The sequence below is a fragment of the Crinia signifera genome, chromosome 1 (assembly GCF_055691185.1).
Source record: "Crinia signifera chromosome 1, ASM5569118v1, whole genome shotgun sequence".
In the NCBI taxonomy this organism is placed as follows: Eukaryota; Metazoa; Chordata; class Amphibia; order Anura; family Myobatrachidae; genus Crinia; species Crinia signifera.
The window spans coordinates 372,471,143-372,491,356 of NC_139217.1; the positions used below are offsets into that span (position 1 = coordinate 372,471,143).

A 20,214-nucleotide genomic window follows, 5' to 3' on the forward strand; every position below is an offset into this window, starting at 1 on the left:
AATGTTAAATGCACCCCCACGCCACCCCCACTATGAACGCCAACCCGAAGCGTGGCGAGCGCAGCGAGCCCGTGAGGGGCGGCGGTGCGCGTCCTACGACCTTTTCATACACCCACTATCCACGTCGGTGTGGAGTTGATTTTATATAGTGTGGCGAACGCAGCGAGACACCGAGCCCAAAGTGTGGCGAGGGGACGCATATGGCGGTCAGAATTCGCATATTTAATGGGATGCGCATTAGAGGGTAAAAAGTGCGATTGAGTGCGATAATGTGCGAATTTTCGGCATGAAAATGTGCGATTTTTAGGCATGGAAATGTGCGAATTTGAGCTTATGTGTGATTTTGGGTTTGTATTAAAAAAAAATAATAATTGTGTGGGATCCCCCCTCCTGAGCATAACCAGACCCGGGCTCATTGACCTGGTTCCAAAAATACGGGGGACAAAAAGTGTAGGGGTCCCCCGTATTTCTGAAACCAGCCCCGGACTCTTGGACCGGTCCTGGTTCCAAAAATATGGGGGACAAAAAATCTGGGGGTCCCCCGTATTTTGAAACCAGCACCGGGCTCCAACAGCCCGCAGTGTCATGACACAGCCGGGGGACACTTTTTACATAAGGTCCCCCGGCCGTACCATGAGCACCGTGGCTGGTCAGCCTTGGATGGGGTACCTGGAGGAGTGGGGACCCCCCCAATAAAGGGGTCCCCCCCCAAGACTTCACCCATCCAGAGCTGAAGCCCGGGGCTGTCACCGGCGTCCCTGGCCAGTGGATGCGCATTAGAGGGTAAAAAGTGCGATTGAGTCAGATAATATGCGAATTTTCGGCATGAAAATGTGCGATTTTTAGGCATGAAAATGGGCGAATTTGAGCTTATGTGCGGTTTTGGGTTTGTATTAAAAAAAAAAATTGCGCGGGGTCCCCCCTCCTGAGCATAACCAGCCCCGGGCTCATTGAGCCGGACCTGGTTCCAAAAATATGGGGGACAAAAAGTGTAGGGGTCCCCCGTATTTCTGAAACCAGCCCCGGACTCTTGGACTGGTCCTGGTTCCAAAAATACGGGGGTCAAAAAATCTGGGGGTCCCCCGTATTTTGAAACCAGCACCGGGCTCCAACAGCCCACAGTGTCATGCCACAGCCGGGGGACACTTTTTACATAAGGTCCCCCGGCCGTACCATGAGCACCGTGGCTGGTCAGCCTTGGACGGGGTACCTGGAGGAGTGGGGACCCCCCCAATAAAGGGGTCCCCCCCCCAAGACTTCACCCATCCAGGGCTGAAGCCCGGGGCTGTCACCGGCGTCCCTGGCCAGTGGACGCCGGCCTGATGGTGTAAAATCTTTCAATCCTAACATTGCCTTATACAGGAGAACTATAAGTCCCAGCAGACCTCCCCCGTAGGCTGGGACTTGGAGAACCACAAGTCCCAGCATGCGGGGCATTAATGGGCCAGCTGGGACTTGTAGTCCACCTGTAAAAAGAATGTTAAAAGAAAACACACACACAGAAAAGTAAAACTTTATTACATACACATCCACACACCTCACTTTTACAACCACATACTCACCGATCCAGGATCCAGCGCTGGTCTCCCTTCTGCTGCAGAGCCGGCTACCCCCCCCCCCCACTGACAGCGGGGACAACCGGCTTTCTCCGATGGAGCTAACAGCTTCTGTCGCGTTGTCCCAGCGCGACACAGGCTGAGAGCCTGATTGGCTGAGCTATGCGTCTCCATGGAGACATATAAGCCGAAGACGCTCTCAGCCTGTGTCGTGCTGGGACAACGCGACAGAAGCTGTTAGCTCCATCGGAGAAAGCCGGTTGTCCCCGCTCTCAATGATCTGTGCAGGGTTCTGGCCAACTCGCATATCAGAACCTGCTCTGAAAAAATGGCGATTATTAGACACCTTAAAAGTGCGATTTGCGAAATCTCATTCCATTAAATAAGCGAATTCTATACTTTTGTATTGGAAAACATCTGGATGCGATAAAAGTGTGAATTTTTACCGCACTTTCAGTACGCATGACTTATCGCAAAAAAATATGCAATTTAGGGACCTTTTCGCATCATATTAAATATGCGAATTCAAGGAAAAATGCGATTTAGCCGTTTTTTGGAGAAAAATTCGCACAAAAATCCATAGAATGTCACCCCATGTGTTTCAGGTATCGGACTCACTATAATATTATACTTCCATGTTTTTTTCTTTTTTTTCCCTTATTGTTCCTCTGCCAAACCGTATGCATGTTTGTAGAATCTGAGTATGTTACCCCCGCTATGTACCCCCCCCACCCCCACCCCTTTTTTCTTCTTTCTGTACCCCCTCCCTTTAAAAATTTGTTGAAAAAATAACCATTTCAATAAAAATATTGATGTTAAAAAAAAAAAATCGGTACTTGTTTCCTAGCACGGCCACACCGATCATGATCGTGGGCATCGTTAGTAAAATCGGGGTGCGATGGTACCGACGCGATGCCCGCGATTTCCCATAGGGAACAATGTTAAATGCCTCAATTTACCCGCGATGCCCCCGATTTCCCATAGGAAACAATGTTAAATGCCTCAATTTACCCAAATCATCATAGGGAACAATGGTAAATGGGCCAGAAAGCCACCAAAACACCCCTGAACAGTGAAATGTCCCCCCAAAAGTAGTTTACGCCACCCCACGATCAACGTGAACCCGAAGCGTGGCGAGCGCAGCGAGCCCGCGAGAGGCGGCGGTACGCGTCCTCCGACCTTTTCATACCCCCACTATCCACGTCGGCGTGGAGTTGAGAATAGAATAGTGTGGCGAGCGCAGCGAGCCACCGAGCCCGAAGCGAGCGCAGCGCGCCCCGCGAGGGGACGCGGATACCTGTGAAGCCCGCGAAGGGACGCGTTTAACTGTGAAGGTATCCGCGTCCCCTCGCGGGGCTCGGTGGCTCGCTGCGCTCGCCACACTATTCTATTCTCAACTCCACGCCGACGTGGATAGTGGGGGTATGAAAAGGTCGGAGGACGCGTACCGCCGCCCCTCGCGGGCTCGCTGTGCTCGCCACGCTTTGGGTTCACGTTGATCGTGGGGTGGCGTAAACTACTTTTGGGGGGACATTTCACTGTTCAGGGGTGTTTTTGGGGGTTTCTGGGCCATTTACCATTGTTCCCTATGATGATTTGGTTAAATTGAGGCATTTAACATTGTTTCCTATGGGAAATCGGGGGGCATCGCGGGTAAATTGAGGCATTTAACATTGTTTCCTATGGGAAATCGGGGGCATCGCGTCTGGACCATTTAAGCCTTTTTTAGCCGCCTGCGACGCGACCGACGCGATTTTGACTTTTTTCAATGCATTTCAATGGGAAATCGGGGGCATCGCGTCGGTCGCAGACCACTAAAAATTACACCCGATGCCCACGATTGTGACCGTGCTAGGAAACAAGTACCAAAAAACCAACTCCACGCTGACGTGGATAGTGGGGTATGAAAAGGTCGTAGGACGCGTACCGCCGACCCTGCGGGCTCGCTGCGCTCGCCACACTTCGGGTTGGCGTTGATAGTAGGGGGGCCATTGGGGGTGCTTTTAACATACTAAGCACCCATCACGTTTAATTATCTTATAGGGGCCACTTTTTACATTGAAAAACCCATTAGGGTGCTTATACAATTTTAAATCGCATACCATTGTATATGTGATACAATGGCATACAATGCCATACAATGCGATGGTATACAATTTAAAATTGTATAACATCGCCTGCCATCGCATCGCATGCCTTATGGTCTGCGATGCGATGGGCGCCGTACTGGTACACAATTACCCCAGTTCAGTTTCTTGGCAAATTCTCGCATGGAATAGCCTTCATTTCAAGAATAAACTGTTGAGTTTCACATGAAAGACCTTTTTTTTCTGCCCATTTTGATAGTATAATTTAACTCACAAATGTGATACTCCAGATACTCAACTAGTTAAAAGGAAGGACAGTTTTATAGCTTCATTAATGAGCAAACCCATTTTCAGCTGTGCTAACATAATTACACAAGGGTTTTCTAATCACCAGTTAGTCTTCTAATGCTAGCAAGATTTTACAGTATATTGTGTTTAGTAACTTTTTTTTTTGCAGGTAACTTATACACTGTACAGTGTACACCAAAAATAATTAGTATAATTTGGACATGTGGGGTGAGATTTAATAGGATGAGAGATATGGTAAGAAATCTCCAGGTTTTTTTTTTAAAGCGGCAATCATTTACACAGCAAAACCAGTTTGATTTAGAAGTGTAAATGATTGCCGCTTTAAAAAAAACCTGGAGATTTCTCACCAAATCGCTCACTTTCTGAATCTCTCATCCCATTAAATCTCACCCGTGATGTAATACATTTTATAATCATTTAAATCAGACATGTCCAACATTGGCCCTCCAGATGTTGTGAAACTACACATCCCAGCATGCTTTGCCACAGTTTTGCTATTAGAGAATGCTAAAACTATTGCAAAGCATGCTGGAATGTGTAGTTTCAAAACATCTGGAGGGCCAACGTTGGACATGCCTGATTTAAATATTTGTTTAACTTAAAATTGTGACAACACTCACTACCCCATGTCGCTATGAGATAGTTTAAGCATGCTTATTTGTCAGTTATGAGCAAGGACACGAAGGCAGTAACTGGGGAACCCCCCACATCCGCACTCTCTAGCTATATTTATCTGCTGCCTAGGGATGGGTAATCATATGATGTTTCATTGGTAACATCGGATTTATGGTTCTAATGTTCAATGTTTAACCCTGCAATGTTGAGTATCCAATGTTTCTTCAACATCGCTAGATTCCTCCCTGATGTTTTTCTCAATTTTCCAATGTTTTTTTTCTTTTGTGTGTCACTGTGTGGTGCTGTCACTGCTTTCGGCAGCCATCTCACTCCTTGTTTTATATTCATTGACAATTTAAAACACAGATACAAAACAGTGACACACACTGCCAGAAGCACCAAGCTTGAAAAGTGATAAAATGGAGAGTGATAAACCACCAGATAATCAGCTCCTACCTGCCATGTCACAGACTGTGTTTAAAAAAATGTCAGACAGGAGCTGATTGGTTGGTTGTTTATCACTCTCCATTTTATCACTTTTGAAGCTAAGTGCATCTGGCCCTGTGTGTTGTGATGATACAGACTTCAGTTGAGAGAGAAGAGAGTGAAAAACATTAACTAAGGAGGAAGTGAGAAGATTAAATGTACTGTATAGTGTACTCCTATATTGCAACAAAAAGGCCAGTTTTTTTCAATATACAGTTCTATGTTGCACTATATGGACATTTTTTTTATTTTCTATGTTCACCTTAAGTTATTAGCCTGTTGCTACTGTAATAAATCAAGTTAAAATGGTACTTCCTCATCTTTAAAGCCACCGCTTACGCTATGGAACTTACGTAGAGCCGCAAGGGTTATTTTTGGGGTCCACGCCACCATATATTACCTTTAGTAATGTTGGGGTACACGCCACCATATATTACCTTTAGTAATGTTGTGGCGAGCGAAACAGTGAGAGCCACTGAGCCCAAAGTGTCGTGAGAAATCGTGAGTGGACAATCGCGATTCACGTAGCAGCTAACGTAACTGGCGTAAGCAGTGCCGCAAAGATGAGGAAGTACCTTAAAAATAGCAGATTGTATGCTGCTGTGAGTTGTTGCTAGTTAATGCTTCATTTTGTTCACCTCTGTAACAAATTTTATTTACCACAAAACATGAATCATATATTCAATGTGTGTGTAAGCCTCCAACAAGATAAACATAATAGAAGGATTATCATTTCATAAGTTTGTTAGTGTTATATGTTTAAGTAGATAGTTTATAAAAAAAATAAAAATAGAAACATCGGTTTTAGAGTACCAATGTTTAGGACTAAATTATGCTTTGTAACCAATGTTGAAAAACATAATTTAACTGATGTTTTCTTTCGATGTCCCATCCCTACTGAGTGCTGCCTCAACTGTTACTGCCTGCCTGTATCTGCTGCTCTTACTTAGCCCGGCTATCAATCCACGACACGCGGTCCTTGTTCTTTCACAAACGAAAAATCTGATAGGTTACACTTCCGCGCATGTAAAAATAAATCCCCGCTGTTTATCGAATCTAATCTATCTAGATTGGACAGATGTGGAGAAAGTACTTGGTCACTCGATTTGAAACTTTTGATTGATTAGCGCCTTTTAAATTATCTTTTATACAGCGCGCCGCGCGGAAGACCCTTCTTGACGCGGAGGGATCTGCTTTATGTCGGTTTTTTTCCTCCTCTGACAGAGGGCGGCTGCGCAGAGCGCAGAGATCTGAACAGGACAGAGGATTCGGTCGGTGTGCACAGCGCGCGGGACAGGCTGGTGGTAGCAGCACGCGGCATCAGCAGCATCCGGAGCAAGGGAGGTAGGTCATGGCGGCATCACCGCGACACTAACCTTTTATACATATTCTAATGTGTGTTCCCGCAGTGAGGCTCTTCTTTAGGGTTATACGCAGGCCGCTGCTCTGTGTTCCCGCCATTACATTCAGACACATGTCTGCGTTCCCTCCTCACAGCAGGGCGACGTCCACGGTCCGCCCATCATGTGCACCCCTGTAAGTTAGGGGTATGTCACCTCGCTGACATTAGCCGGTCCTAGTGTGGCCATAGAAAAGCCTTTGCTGTGCTACACAGGCCGAGAACCCAGTGGCAGGCCCGGCGGCGATCATGAGTGCTAGGGCGTAGCCCATCGTCTATGATGGCCTTGTGGGAGCATGAACCCCCCACGTGCTATGTTCTCACTTCCAATTAAGTCAATGTGCAAAAGCTTCATAGGTAACAGGGTGAATTCTACTTGTTCAATGATAATTATGAGGCCTGGGTAATAAGAGGAATTGGTACTTCCTCATCTTTGTGGACACCACTTACATAGCCACTCGCTTCTCTCACCACAACTTTACTAATGATAATATATGGTGGCGTGGAAACAGGAGGGTAGCATGGACATGGAAGGGTGGGGTACTTCCACAACGAAAATCTTTACATAGCAGTTAGGTAGCTGATAACATAACTGGCATAGCTGTGGCCACAAAGATGAGGAAGTACCGAATAATTAATTGGGGTTGTATTATTGTAAGCTGTATAATCTATTTCTAATTTGGCAGCTGCTGTACAGGTGCTGGCTGTTACAGTACAGGACAGGGTGGCATCTCATAGCACAGTACAAAAAGTAGCAGCTCTGCCACATCAGGCTGCAAATTCATCAGCTCACCCATTTAAAAAGATGGTATAGAAAGATACAGTGCCCGTATATATGCACTTGTGTTTAAATGTATGACATTGGGGGGGGGGGGGGGGGGGGGGGGGGGGGGGGCGGCGCAAAGCATGTTTCAGCAGTCTCCAGCGTATTTGCACTAGGGACCGCTGATTTTGCTCTGCGCATGTGCATGTGCACGGTCGCTATCCGAATGCCTTCAGGGGGTTGGCCAGTGTTCTATGAGCGCCCCCATGAAAACACTTTCCCATGTGTACGCGGGCACACCCAGTTCATTGGTAATCATTAATAAGTTCTGATTGCATTACTTTGGTTTTAGGTATGATCTAACATGACAACTTCTGTGTTGCAGAACTAAATCATGACGGGAAGAGCCAGAGCAAGGGCACGAGGCAGAGCACGTGGTCAGGAGTCCACAAAACCTGGACAGGTTATTTGAAATATTTGTGATTTAAAAACACTTTAATTAAGGAATTGATTTTCTGGTGGTAAAATGTAATTTTCAATGTTATTTCATGAGCTCTATGGGATGAAAAATGTGATGTCAGCAGGACACAATTGACCATTCAGCAGGGCTCGACAATTTTTTTTTAAATCTAGGAGCCAGGATGAAAATGTAGGAGACAGATATACTAATAATAGGGACAGTGCGTGCCAAAGGCATGCACCAAAAATGTACACATGCTCATTACATTACATTTACACATGCCATAATGCCCATTACATATACCATGCCCAGTAATGTCCATTACATATTTATGCAACAGAAACCACTAAAAGTTTAGTGGAGGGCGCTAATTATTTAATTTAAAAGAAAAAATACGTGTATATACAATGTAATAATTATAAGTCTAATCAATCTATAATTTAGCTTGCAATTCTCCCACGTGTATCAGTGTAGATACACAAAGTCTGTCTAGTGCCTGACCTATTTAGGTACAGGCCCTAAAAAGATCCAAGCGGAAACAGAAAAAACAAAGATGGAGTTTCTGCGCTGGTTTTTTATATATCTATTTGCACCATGGATGAAGTCACTTCACACATACAAATTCTATTAATTTTTGGATAATACATTTTTATGTATTTATTTTCATATATAAGATATATAAAATACAGTACAATTTTATAGGCGGCCACCTACAACTTCACAAAAATAATAATAATACGATTAATAACCATTTATAATCATGCAATCAATATGCAATTAAAAAATACAGTTAATGCCTTGAGATAAAAGATGATATATTCTCAGTCCATATGTCAAAAGTTTAGAAAGAGATTAATTCTTTTTGAAAAAAACTGAGTAGGTCTTTTTCTCATAAAGACACGAATAGCCTCTACCTCCTGGTATAGTCCTTTCAATTAAAGGTATATTACTCGTTCTGTAGTGTCTATGGTCACTTTTAGCACAAATAACACAGTGGATAAGGTATGTGCACAGCCGTGTGCCTGTAGTAAGTTTTGGGCATATAGCTTTGTGGTGGGTATGTTGCACAGTGGTGCGTCTCTCACCTGCACACACTGTGCTTTGTTATCTGCGCCGATACTGGAGTGTCCCTCTGGTGAGCGGGTTGGTCGGGGAGGGCGCCGCGTGGATGTTGGTAGCTGGCGTCTGACTCACCCGTGTAGTTGGACCTGACGGCTGGCGCTGCTCTCGCCTGCGCCGCCGTATCACCTCTCTCACCGGAGTTCTCCTGGCGGCTAAGGAACCGTGATGACGTGGAGCCTGATCGGTGCTTCTCCCAATCGGATGGTGCTGGTGATGGTATGCACAGGAGACGTATAAACCTTACGTGACGGAGTCCAGTCAAATATTTTTCCAAATAAAGGCTGTTAGCTGGGTGAACCTCTAACGTGTTTCGCCCTATCAGAGGGCTTTTTCAAAGAGTCTGAAAGAGTTATAGCAGGACAATAATTTCGCAATTTATTGGTGATGTATCCCATATCCTGTAACTATTAAAGATTATAGAGGATACCCCACTTTTTGAGAATTTAACTCTAAAACGAATAGATAAGATACAGTTCTTTATATTATCTCTGGTGTGCATCCGTACAACTAACTTTCTCTTCCTTTTTGTTCTGATTACATTTGGGCCTTTATTCAGATCTGATTGCAGTACAAATTTGTTTGGAAAATGGGCAAAACCATGTGCACTGCAGGTGTGGCAGATGTAACGTGCAGAGAGAGTTAGATTTGTGTGAGTTATTTTGTTTCTGTGCAGGGTTACTACTGGCTGAATTATTTTTACACTGCAATTTAGATTTTAGTTTCAACACACCCCACCCAAATTTAACTCTCTCTGCGCATGTTACAGTACATCTGCCCCACCTGCAGTGCACATGGTTTTGCCCATTTTCCAAACAAATTTGTACTGCGATCAGATCTAGTGTATGGGGGCCATACGATGCCCCCTGTGTCCCCTGTAAAATCGGAGAGAAAGATTTGTCACAGTTTTTTTATTAAATACATAGTTAGAAAAATACATTAATTTGATTGTGTTGTATTTCGGTTAATTATGTTTTTATTTTTGTTTACTGAGGTGTTTGCTAATATCTGTTTTCCTTTTTCTATACAGACGACACAACCTGGGCTTAAACCCACCGAGCCACCACCGGCCGACACAGAACTTGTTGGCCGTGGACGTCAGAGAGGCACGTCTACTGTTCCCAGGCCACAAGCAGGAGGAGGTGATTATTCAACCTTTGTGTGTGAAGTACATGGACCACCTGTCAATGCTAATCATTTAAAACTGAGCAGTTTTCATTGTTAAATATTGTCTCTGCTGAACATTTCTATATCTAAGAAATAAATAAAAAAATCAGTAGAACTGCAAGGTGTATATCACTAAAGTGTGGGTTTATAGAAGTGAAGATGTTGCCCTATAGCAGGGGTGGGCAACCTCAGGGCCCCCCGTAGCCGGTCTGAGTGGCCCGCCCACCCGCCCGACAGCTTTGCCGGGAGTCAAGTCTAGCGAGATTCCTCTTAATAAACAGCAGCTGGAGACTGTCAGTCCTATTCAGTGGCAGCCGCCAGAGCTTGGGACGGCTGCAGCAGGACAATTTGTAAGAGAAAATTTTACATATGGCCCCCGATTGTACGTTATTTATTAAACACCTAGAAGATAATTGGTAGTCTCCACTATTGTGAACTTGCACCCAAGTTGAAAATGTGTGTTCTTTATTTGCATAATCTGTTCTGTACTGTGCCTTCTTACAAAGTAAATGCTTATGTCCAAATGTTGCATGTTAGAGGGAAAGGGAGAGTTTGAGGATCCCCCCAGATGCGACTGTGATTCTTTAATTAAAACATGATAGTGAGAGCGTACGCTCTAGTAATATTTTACCAAAAGGTCATGGTTCTTATTTGTCAGGCGATTGTATAAGTACACAGCTTGTGTGAAGAATTGCATCTCAAGTCTGATTTTATAAGTGTGTATCTACAGTATCTCTGTGACTTCCAGCTCCTCTGGATGTCGTACTTTTCCTTCATCGTGTTGGCAGGGCTGCAGTGACGGGGAGATTTCAATGGCTTAAGCCACACATTTGGCATCTTTAAGACCGGTAGGAGGTGATGTAACTCTAAATAATGCGGCTGTGACAAGACATTCATGCAACGTTTCGCCTCCTCATGTAACCTCCTCCATAAGAGCAATTTATTCTTTCTTTGATAAGTTTTATTTGTAGTTTCCAATCGCCATTTAAGCCAATATTTACTAGGTTATTCTTATTTTTTAACCCTACTATATACCAAGGGAGTCACACTGTATCCTGAAATTTAACTTTATAATTATTACTGTACTATTTTTTTTAGCTTTAATAGTGTGCACACATTTACATAAGTATTCACAGCCTTTGCCATAAAGCTCCAAATTGAACTCAGGTGCATCCCTTTTCCACTGATCATCCTTGAGTTGTTCCTACAGCTTAATTGGAGTCCACCTTTGGTAATTTCAGTTGATAGGACATGATTTGGAAAGGCACACACTTGTCTATATAAGGTCCCACACTTCACGGTGTATGTCAGAGCACAAACCAAGCGCATACCTTCCAAGATGACCCTCTCCAGGAGGGTCACATTGCTATGCTCCTGCACTTTAATTTATGGTTGCCATCACCTGTGGCGAAACACCTTTCTTCTGCGGCAGACGTCAGGGGCCACAGGGATAACAGAGGGTAGAGAGTGGGTCACGATCCAACTCCAGCACCAGAAAGGTTAATCTTCTGGCTGCTCACAGACAGCTAGGCTCCTCCCCTCCTCTACCCCGCCTCCTCGGCTAGCTACTCAATTTTAGATGTGCTGGCAGGATCCAACACGCATTATAGAGAGGGGCTGCCTTATGCAGCCTTCTGATTTTTAAACTTTATTTTTTCTTATTTTTACACTGACACTTTATCAGTGACAGGGCAACATCGCTGGGGGTCTGTTAGAGTCATATCCCGGGTGGCCATTTTGCTAGTAGGGGGAAGGAGCCTCTCCTTACACAGCCCCTCCCCTGGAGACAGGAGCAGGATATACTCACTTGAGTTTTCTTCCCTGGTCTCTTCCTTCCTGCCTGCTGCACGTTCAAAAGGGACACGGAGAGCTCTAAGCCATTCCGCAGTTCCATCTCTTCACTGCCGGGCCATCTGGGCAATTCCCTCCTGTATTATATGGGTTTCCAAGGGAGGAAGAGAAAGAAAGAAACCTTCCTGTACCTATCCTTCAAGGATGACAAGTTACAGTAATTTATGCTCCTGCCGTCCATAGTGCTTTGCGGAGCCCAGTGCCAGATTTTTATTTGCATTGTATGCCTTTGTATGTGTGCTGTGTGTTTCCTACTGTTTTAACACTATCACTGCCTGTCAGACGTATATTGTGTTAATTGTTACAGCTACAGTAGCTGCCTCTTGTACAATGTCAGAGGACAGCGGCAATGACACATGGGCCCCCTTATTGGTGTCCTGCACATGTAACAAGGCTGGCGTCCCCCAGCTGGAGGAGGGGTTATTTCGACAATGTATTAAGGTGCATGCGCAGCCCCCTGTAGCAGCTTCCTCTCAGGAACCTGCCTGGGCCCAGCTTACCCAGGGGATGTTGCAGTTGATAGGCAAGCTCTCATCTGCACCGCCCCTGCGGCCGGGACCATCCGCGTCTCAGGCGTGTGCCCCCCACTGGGAGGAGCCTGCCTGGGCACGTGCATTGGCAGCCTCTGTTCAGGGCATCCAAACCTCTTTAAAGGATAAAGGCTGTAAGGCTCGTGTCAGGGGGCCACCTTCCCCCAAACCTCTCCTCCATCAGGTCACTGATACAGATGACACCGATGAGGAGGAGGGACAACTGGTTGATGACAAGGACGATGCTGATGAAGCCCCAAGGGGCGACATCGCAGTACGCATCAATGTGGCGGCACTGGTAACAGCTGTCAGAGACTTCTTAAATTGAATCAACACCTCTGAACCCCATCAGTCCTTGAGCCCATTCTTCAAGCGTCCCAAACAGACTCTGATGGTTTTCCATAGCTCTACTCAGCTGAAGGACGTCCTCGGGGAGGCCTGGAAATAGCCAATGTGAAGTTTCAACTCCCTAAGCGGTTTACTTCCTTTAAACCGCTCCCCCAGAGGATAGGGTCCACCGGGAGACAGATCCCAAGGTTGACGCTCAAGTTGTCGCTAAGATTGTGCGGTCCTCTACTCTCCCCATTCCAACTGCTTCCCTTAAGGACCCCGCTGACGGAAAGTTGGAGAACTTTCTTAAGCTCATCTTTACAACCTCCGGTGTAAACATCTTTACAACTGGGACGGTTGCGTGGCCTACCCTGACGTCAGCCTGGGTGGCTAAGGCCATGGTGGAATGGACTTCCGCCCTCACCAATATCATTGCAGAGGGGGGTAATGCAGATGACATGTTGCCTAATATTGACACCATGCATCAAGCTGCATTCTATTGGGTGGAGGCTGCATTAGATGCAGCCACCCTTACCTCCTGAGTGTCCACCTCCCCTGTGGCAATGCGGAGGTCCCTGTGGCTCCGCTCCTGGAAAGGGGATGCTGATTCCAAGCAAACACTTGAGGCTCTCCCCTTTATGGGTACCGTCTTGTTTGGATCGGAATTAGACAAAATCGTGTCCATGGTGGCTGCTTCAAAGGCAGCTTTTCTGTCATCCACTCCTACTCCACGTCCCTGTCCTTCATTCCAGTCCTTTGGTGTTCAGGCAGGGGTAGGGGGCAGTCGTTCACAAGAGCTCTGCTCCAGCCCGCAAAGCCCTCCAAAGCCAAGGGAAAACGTCCCTGGGCCACCAGTCTCCCTGACTGCAAGCCCGAGGATAAGCCCTCGGCATGACAGGGCGGCGCTCCATCTGGGGGATCCCAGGGTGAGGGGTCGTCTGCTACGGTTTTCGGATGTTTGGCTGGAGTCCATGGCAGATGCGTGGGTTGGGGATGTGGTCTCAAAAGGCTACTCCATAACCTTTTGCCTTTGTTCACAAAGTTCGTTCTTTTCTACCAGTTCTCCCACAGACTTATGGTGTGTACACACGGTACTTTTTGCCTTCCGATGTTGACGATCTAGTCAACTTCGGATCGGAATCGGATGCAGATCGCAATGGTTTTAACCCTTGCAATTCCGATCCAATTCCGATGCGCATTCACATATCGCAAGGCAGAAAGTCTTGTCTGCCATGACTATATAGTGCAGATCTGCACTATATAGTCAGACTTGTATGCAAATCGGATGTGCCTTCAGATACTATCCACGATCCGATCTGATCGGATCGTGGATAGTATCTGAAGGCACATCTGACCGTGTGCACACACCATTAGAAAAGCACAGAGCTCTGGAGCAGGCAATTCGTAAGCTACTTTCGGCAGGGGTCATAGCTCCCATTCCAGTGACTCAGCGGTCACAGGTTTTTACGCCAGCCTGTTCTTGGTTCGGAAGCCCATCGGGTCTTTCCGTCCCATCCTAAATCTAAAGCGGCTCATCAAATTTGTCAGGGTTCCAAAGTTCAGGTTGGAAACCTTGCGGTCCATTGGTCTGGCGTTATAAGTGGGGGACTACATGGCGTCCCTCGACATCCAGGATGCGTATCTGCATATCTCCAGGAAACAGGAACACTGGTGGTTTCTGTGGTTTGCACTGCAGGACCATCATTTCCAGTTTCAGGCTCTGCCTTTCGGCCCTTCCATGGCACTCAGAGTGTTTACAAAGGTCATGGCGTTAATGGGCAGTACACTTCGCAAACAGGGTATGTGGAGTCTTCCATATCTACACGATCTGTTGATCCTACCACAGTTGCACGAGGTTCTCCAGGCACACTTGACCAAGGTGGTAGAGGTCCTGGAACACCACGGCTGGGTTATCAACTGGCCCAAGTCTTCCATGCTTCCCGTCCAATCCATGGTTTATCTAGGGGCCCTGTTGGACACAGTCCATCAGCGGATTTACTTGCCAGAGGTATAACGCAGGGCTGTGCAGTCCTGTGTTTGGCATCTCCTCGCTCAGGTGTGTCTCAATCCATGCCTGCATGAGGGTCCTGGGCTCCATGGTGTTGGCCTTCGACATGGCGGAGTATGCACAGTTCCACTCACCCCCTACAATGGGACATCCTCAGGAAATGGTCGAGGTTGTACTCCAATCTACGATCACACCAGATTGTCTTGCCACCGGCAGCACAGATCTCCCTGTCCTGGTGGCTTCTTGATCAGAACCTCACTACGGACGTGGATGACGAAACGCGTCAGGTTTACCCCTGGATATACTTGTGGATACTAACTTGGATTACAAAAATCTTCTACCTACCACTTGGACCAACTCCCTCTACAACAACATTGCCCACTGGACACTCAAGGGACACCACCACCTGTTCATTCTGGAGCCGGTCTTGCCGTGAGTAAACAACATCCATGCTCACGAAGTGACTCACAACATCGGGCTATCCAACAGGTTTATGGACACCCACTAAAACCAGTTAACATCTCATTTTTGGCAAAAACTGTCTACCAAGGGAGTATATATAGGAACAAGTGTGACTGCATTTCTTCCCAAGTATCCAGGCCCCAAGTATAGGGGTTGTTTTATATCTAGTGCAATATACCATCAATAGATGTTTTAGCTATACATTTTTACTTATTTTTATTTTTATTTTCATTTCTTTTGTGTAATTTATGTAATTTTATTCATGAAATAAATTGTTATACATTTACATTATAATTGATTAGGACTTGATTCTTTCATTGATTCAGCGCTCCACCAATCCATTTTCTTCTTCCATATCTTTCTCTGGGGGAATGACCACCCCCACTGGTGTGAGCAGCTACACGAGATAACCCATCCTTCTAGCGCCTGTCTTTTGCGTTCACAGGGGCACGTTCTCTCCCCTTATTTTTCCATCTGGGTTAGAGAGACGGCCTCTGCACGCAAATTTCTTTCTTTGGACGTCAGTCTCCGCAGTTGGGGAGCAGTCCCATGTCATAAATCCTTTCAGGGTCTGTGGACTTCACAGGAATCTCTACTGTCCATCAATGTCCTTGAACTGATGGCTTTCCGCCAGACGGAGCCTTGGCTTCCGGGTCGCCTGGTGCAGGTCCAGTCGGACAATGCAACGCCGATAGCTTATGTCAAACACCAGGGTGGCACGCGGAGTCGGTCGTCCATGGCAGAGGCCTTCCGCATCTTCCAATGGGCGGAGCGCAAGATCCCTGCCTTGTCTGCAATCTTTATTCTGTGGGTCCTCAATTGAGAAGTGGACTTTTTGAGCCGTCAGACTCTGGATGCCGGCAAATGGACCCTCCATCTGGAGGCTTTACAGATGTTGGTAGACCATTGGAGCAGACCGGAGGTGGATTTGATGGCTTTACGCCACAATCACCAGGTCACCCTGTATGGGTCAGGTCTCGAGCTTGCATGGTAGACGCTCTGACGGCCCGTGGCTGTTCACTCTCATAATTGCCATTTCCCCCTTCTCGCTCCTTCTCAGAGTACTTCACAAGTTGAAGGCGGAGGGAGGCACGTTGATCCTGGGGCCCCGCATTGGCCCAGATGGATCTGGTTCTCGGATCTACAGGCCCTTTCAGTGGCCCTTCCGATCTGTCTGCCGCTTTGGCCAGACCTGCTCACACAAGGTCCGTGCCTCCATTCCAATCTGCAGCGGCTGTCTTTGATGGGGTAGCTATTGTGACCTCCTTGTTAAGAGTCAAGCGCTTTAATTCAAGGGTCAGTATGCTCAGGGCTCGTTGGCCTTCTTTGGCTGGTGCTTATAATCTGGCGGGCTTACTTTTCCCGGTGTCGCTCCCATCAATTTAATACAAAGACTTTGTCTCGGATTATGTACTTTCTGCAAAACGGTTTGGAGGCTGGCCTCCGGCTGTCTTCCTTGAAGGTGCCGGTGTCGGCCTTATCTATTCTCTTCTGCAGGCAGTTGGCGTTGTTGCAGGATGTCTGCACTTTCATGCTGGGGGTCTTGCTCATCCAACCTCAGTTTGTTTAACCAAAATGCTTTGCCTCTATCTACCCAATTCAACAGTCGTCTATATCCAAATGGGAGACCCCTCCACCATTTGATGCGTCTGTTTCCATGCTGTCAAAAAAGATGACCCTGCCTGTACCGGGGGCATCTTCTCTGAAGGATCCTTCCTACAGGAAGATGGAAACGACTGTGAAGACTATCTACACTGCAGGTCTTCCCAATCACCTTCCTTTACAACCTCCTGTTGGTCCAGCAATTGTCTCTGCGTGGGTGAACAAGGCATGGGTTAAATGGGCCGAACATCTCATTGAAGGTCTGGAGCGGGTGCGCCTCCTTAGGATCTTTGTCAATTAGCAGAACATATTAAAGAATCAGCAGTCTTTTTAGGGGACGCTGCCCAATGTATGTCTCCCTCATTTCTGTGAAGATCTTGGCTAATGTTGTAGGTGCACTACCGTCTTTATGTCTTCGCTCATGGCAAGCCAATGCTGAGTTCAAAAGAGCGGTGGAAGGTTTACCATTCACCGGAGATATCTTATTCGGCCTGCAACTGGACAAATGGATTGCACAAGCAACGGGAGCTCAACCCCTAGCTCGATGTCCATACAGAGGGCCTTCTTTTCAATCATTCTGCCCCCAACAGTCCTTTCTAGGCAGAGGTTTTCTTGCCCCGTCAAGAGGCTCCCTTGGCATGGGTTGCTCCCAGCCAGCTGCCCGACATTAGGACGCCAAACCCCCTCAGAGGCCGGTGGCATGACGCCCTCCCAGCCTTCCTGGGAAAGCCTCAGGTGAGCGCTCGTTTGTTGGAGTTTTGAACCCAATGGAACACCTCCTCGGTGGACCCTTAAATTCAACACCTGATTTCAGAAGACTACATGATCCATTTCGACACCCCGCCTCCTTGGCGTTTTTACCACAGATTTTTCAATGTCTCAGGACAGAAGGGAAGCTCTACTCCGAGCCGTTCACGCGCTGTGAGAGGCGAGGGTAGTCATTCCAGTCCCAGTTACAGAAAGAGGGCGGGTTACTACGCCTATCCTATTGTGGTACTAAAGCCGGATGGATCCGTCAGACCCATAGTGAACCTAAAGGCCCTCAACCTTTATGTCACATATAACAGCTTCAAGATGGAATCAATTCATTCGGTGATTGCGTCCTCAGAACCGGAGGAATTCATGGTGTCCTTAGTCATCAAGGATGCCTATCTACATGTTCCCATTTGGAGGCCTCATCAGGCATTCCTGCAATTTGCAATAGGTCAAGACCACTTTCACTTCCGAGCCCTGCCTTTTGGGTTATCATCAGCACCACAGATCTTCACAAAGGTACTTTAGGTGATCTTGCTCAGGGAACATGGTGTCACCATCATTCCCTACTTAGACGACCTGTTAATCAGGGCCCCTCGCCTACCATTCTCCAGGATCATGCCTGTCTGACCGCTCAGACTCTCGTCTCTAATGGATGGATTCTGAATTTCAGCAAATCCTCCCTTACCCCAACTCAGAAGATTTATTTGCTTGGCCTCTTGTTGGACACAAGATTGCTAAGGGTTTTCCTTCTGGATGACAAGATTTTGACAATCCAACAATTGGTCAGCCGGGTTCTCCAGCCCAAGAAGGTGAGAATACCTCTCTGCATCCAATTGTTGGGAAAGCTGGCCCAATTTCACTCCAGAACCCTTCAACTGGATCTCCTCAGTCAATGGTCGGGATCTCACCTGTCAATCCACAAGCTGGTGCGTCTGTCTCGCACTCGGGTGTCTCCTCTGTGGTGGCTTCACACTTCCAATCTGAGAGAGATTTACAGTACAGTCTGGGATTGGATCCTGTTAACAATTGATGCCAGCCTCAGCGGATGGGGGTCAGTAGTATTTGACCTTCGCCTACAAGGCCACTGATCCCATTGGGTAAGTCGTTTATCGATCAATGCATTGGAACTGAGAGCGATCTTCAACACCTTCACGGAAGCTCAGGACCTGTTACCGGGTCGTCCAGTGAAGATCCAGTTGGACAACGCAACGGCGGTCGCTTATGTCAACCGTCAAGGAGGCATAAAAAGTCAGAGAGCAATGTTTGAAGTTTCCAAGAACCTTCGGTGGTCAGAACACATGCATGTCATTTTATTGGTTCATCCTGGGGGTCGACAACTGGAAAGCTGACTTCCTAAGTCTTCAGGACCTCCATCCAGGCGAGTGGGCTCTAAACCTAGAAGTGTTTCAAGACCATCTTGATTATTGGGGAACTCCTTAAGTCGATCTCATGGCCTCCCGTCAGAATCATCAACTGCCCCGATACGTCTCGAGAACCAGGGACCCCAAGGCAATTGCGGTGGATGCCCTGACATTTCCTTGGAGGTTTTGGTCGGTATATCTCTGCCCTCCGATTCCTCTTCTGGCTCGGGTTCTCAAGAAATTAAAAAAGTAATGAACTCAGGCTATTCTAATTGCACCTCATTGGCTGCGCAGAAGTTGGTTCACAGACATTCAACTCCTTCTCGTTGACGAGTCTTACCATCTTCCTCTTTGTCCAGACCATCTTCTACAGGGCCCGTTCAGGCATCAAAACCTGCAGCAGCTATGTTTGACAGCGGTGGCTATTGAAACCGTCATTTTGCGGAAGAAGGGAGTCCCTAGATCTGTGATGTTGAGATCCAGAAAATCACTCTCCACTGCTCATTACCATCGAATTTCAAAATCCTATTTGACGTGGTGTGCTTCAAAGGATTGGCCTTTTCGGAGTTTTAAATCATCTCGCCTCTTGTTGTTCCTTCAGAGGGGCTTGGAAGCTGGCCTTCGTCTGAGATCACTGAAGGTACAGTTTTCTGCTTTGTCCATTCTCTTCCAGAAACGATTGGCTCATATTCCAGGAGTCCTTCAGGTACAACCTCCCTTTGTTTCTCCCATGCCTCCCTGGGGTCTCACCTTAGTATTTGAACCTCTTGAAGAGGTGGACCTTAAATTCTTGTCCTGGAAAACAGTACTTCTATTTGCTCCGACATCTGCTCACTGTGTGTCTGTGAGCTTTTTCTTGCAAAAATTTTCCATGATGATAGAGCCAAATGTAGAACGCGGGTGTCACACGCCGCCGCAGCGGTGCGCGGCAGGCTCACTACTCACTCACCCGTCCGCGTCCGCCGCCGGCTAGCATGTGTCTCCTGTATCCCGGGGCTGGTCTCTGCTGGTTGGCGGCAGGGGGAGCCTGGGGAGCGCGGCGCTGAGTGTTAGCATGGGCAGCGCTGTGAGGCCGGCGCCGCCATCTTTGATTTGGGCATAAGCAAGTTTGCCAGGTCTGCCTGTTCCCTTCTCCACTGCTGTGTCAGCCAATGGCAGCCATCCCCTTGGTGATATAGGGAAGCTGCCTTGGCAAGACTATGTCAGTGCTAAGAGTCTCTGGAGCTGTTCAGTTCCTGGGAACCTCGTCTGACTTCCATTGTGCCGCTTGGTCGCTCAATCAGCCTCAGTGGTCTGCGTCCTGATTTCTCTGCCGCAAGTGCCGTGCCTTTCCAGCCTCGCCAGGATCCACCT

At 47.2% G+C, this 20,214-nt stretch overlaps 1 protein-coding gene across 1 annotated transcript in view; it reads left to right on the forward strand.

The window, feature by feature from the left end:
* Positions 1-6,237: 6,237 nt before the first annotated feature.
* LOC146010509 (piwi-like protein 1) overlaps positions 6,238-20,214 on the forward strand; it is a 187,223-nt gene continuing 173,246 nt past the window's right edge. Inside the window, exons 1-3 of the mRNA XM_083151290.1 lie at positions 6,238-6,397; positions 7,601-7,678; positions 9,825-9,936. Of these exons, the coding sequence (XP_083007416.1) occupies positions 7,610-7,678; positions 9,825-9,936 (181 nt within the window). The 5' untranslated portion in view covers positions 6,238-6,397; positions 7,601-7,609. The remainder of the gene's footprint in view (positions 6,398-7,600; positions 7,679-9,824; positions 9,937-20,214) is intronic.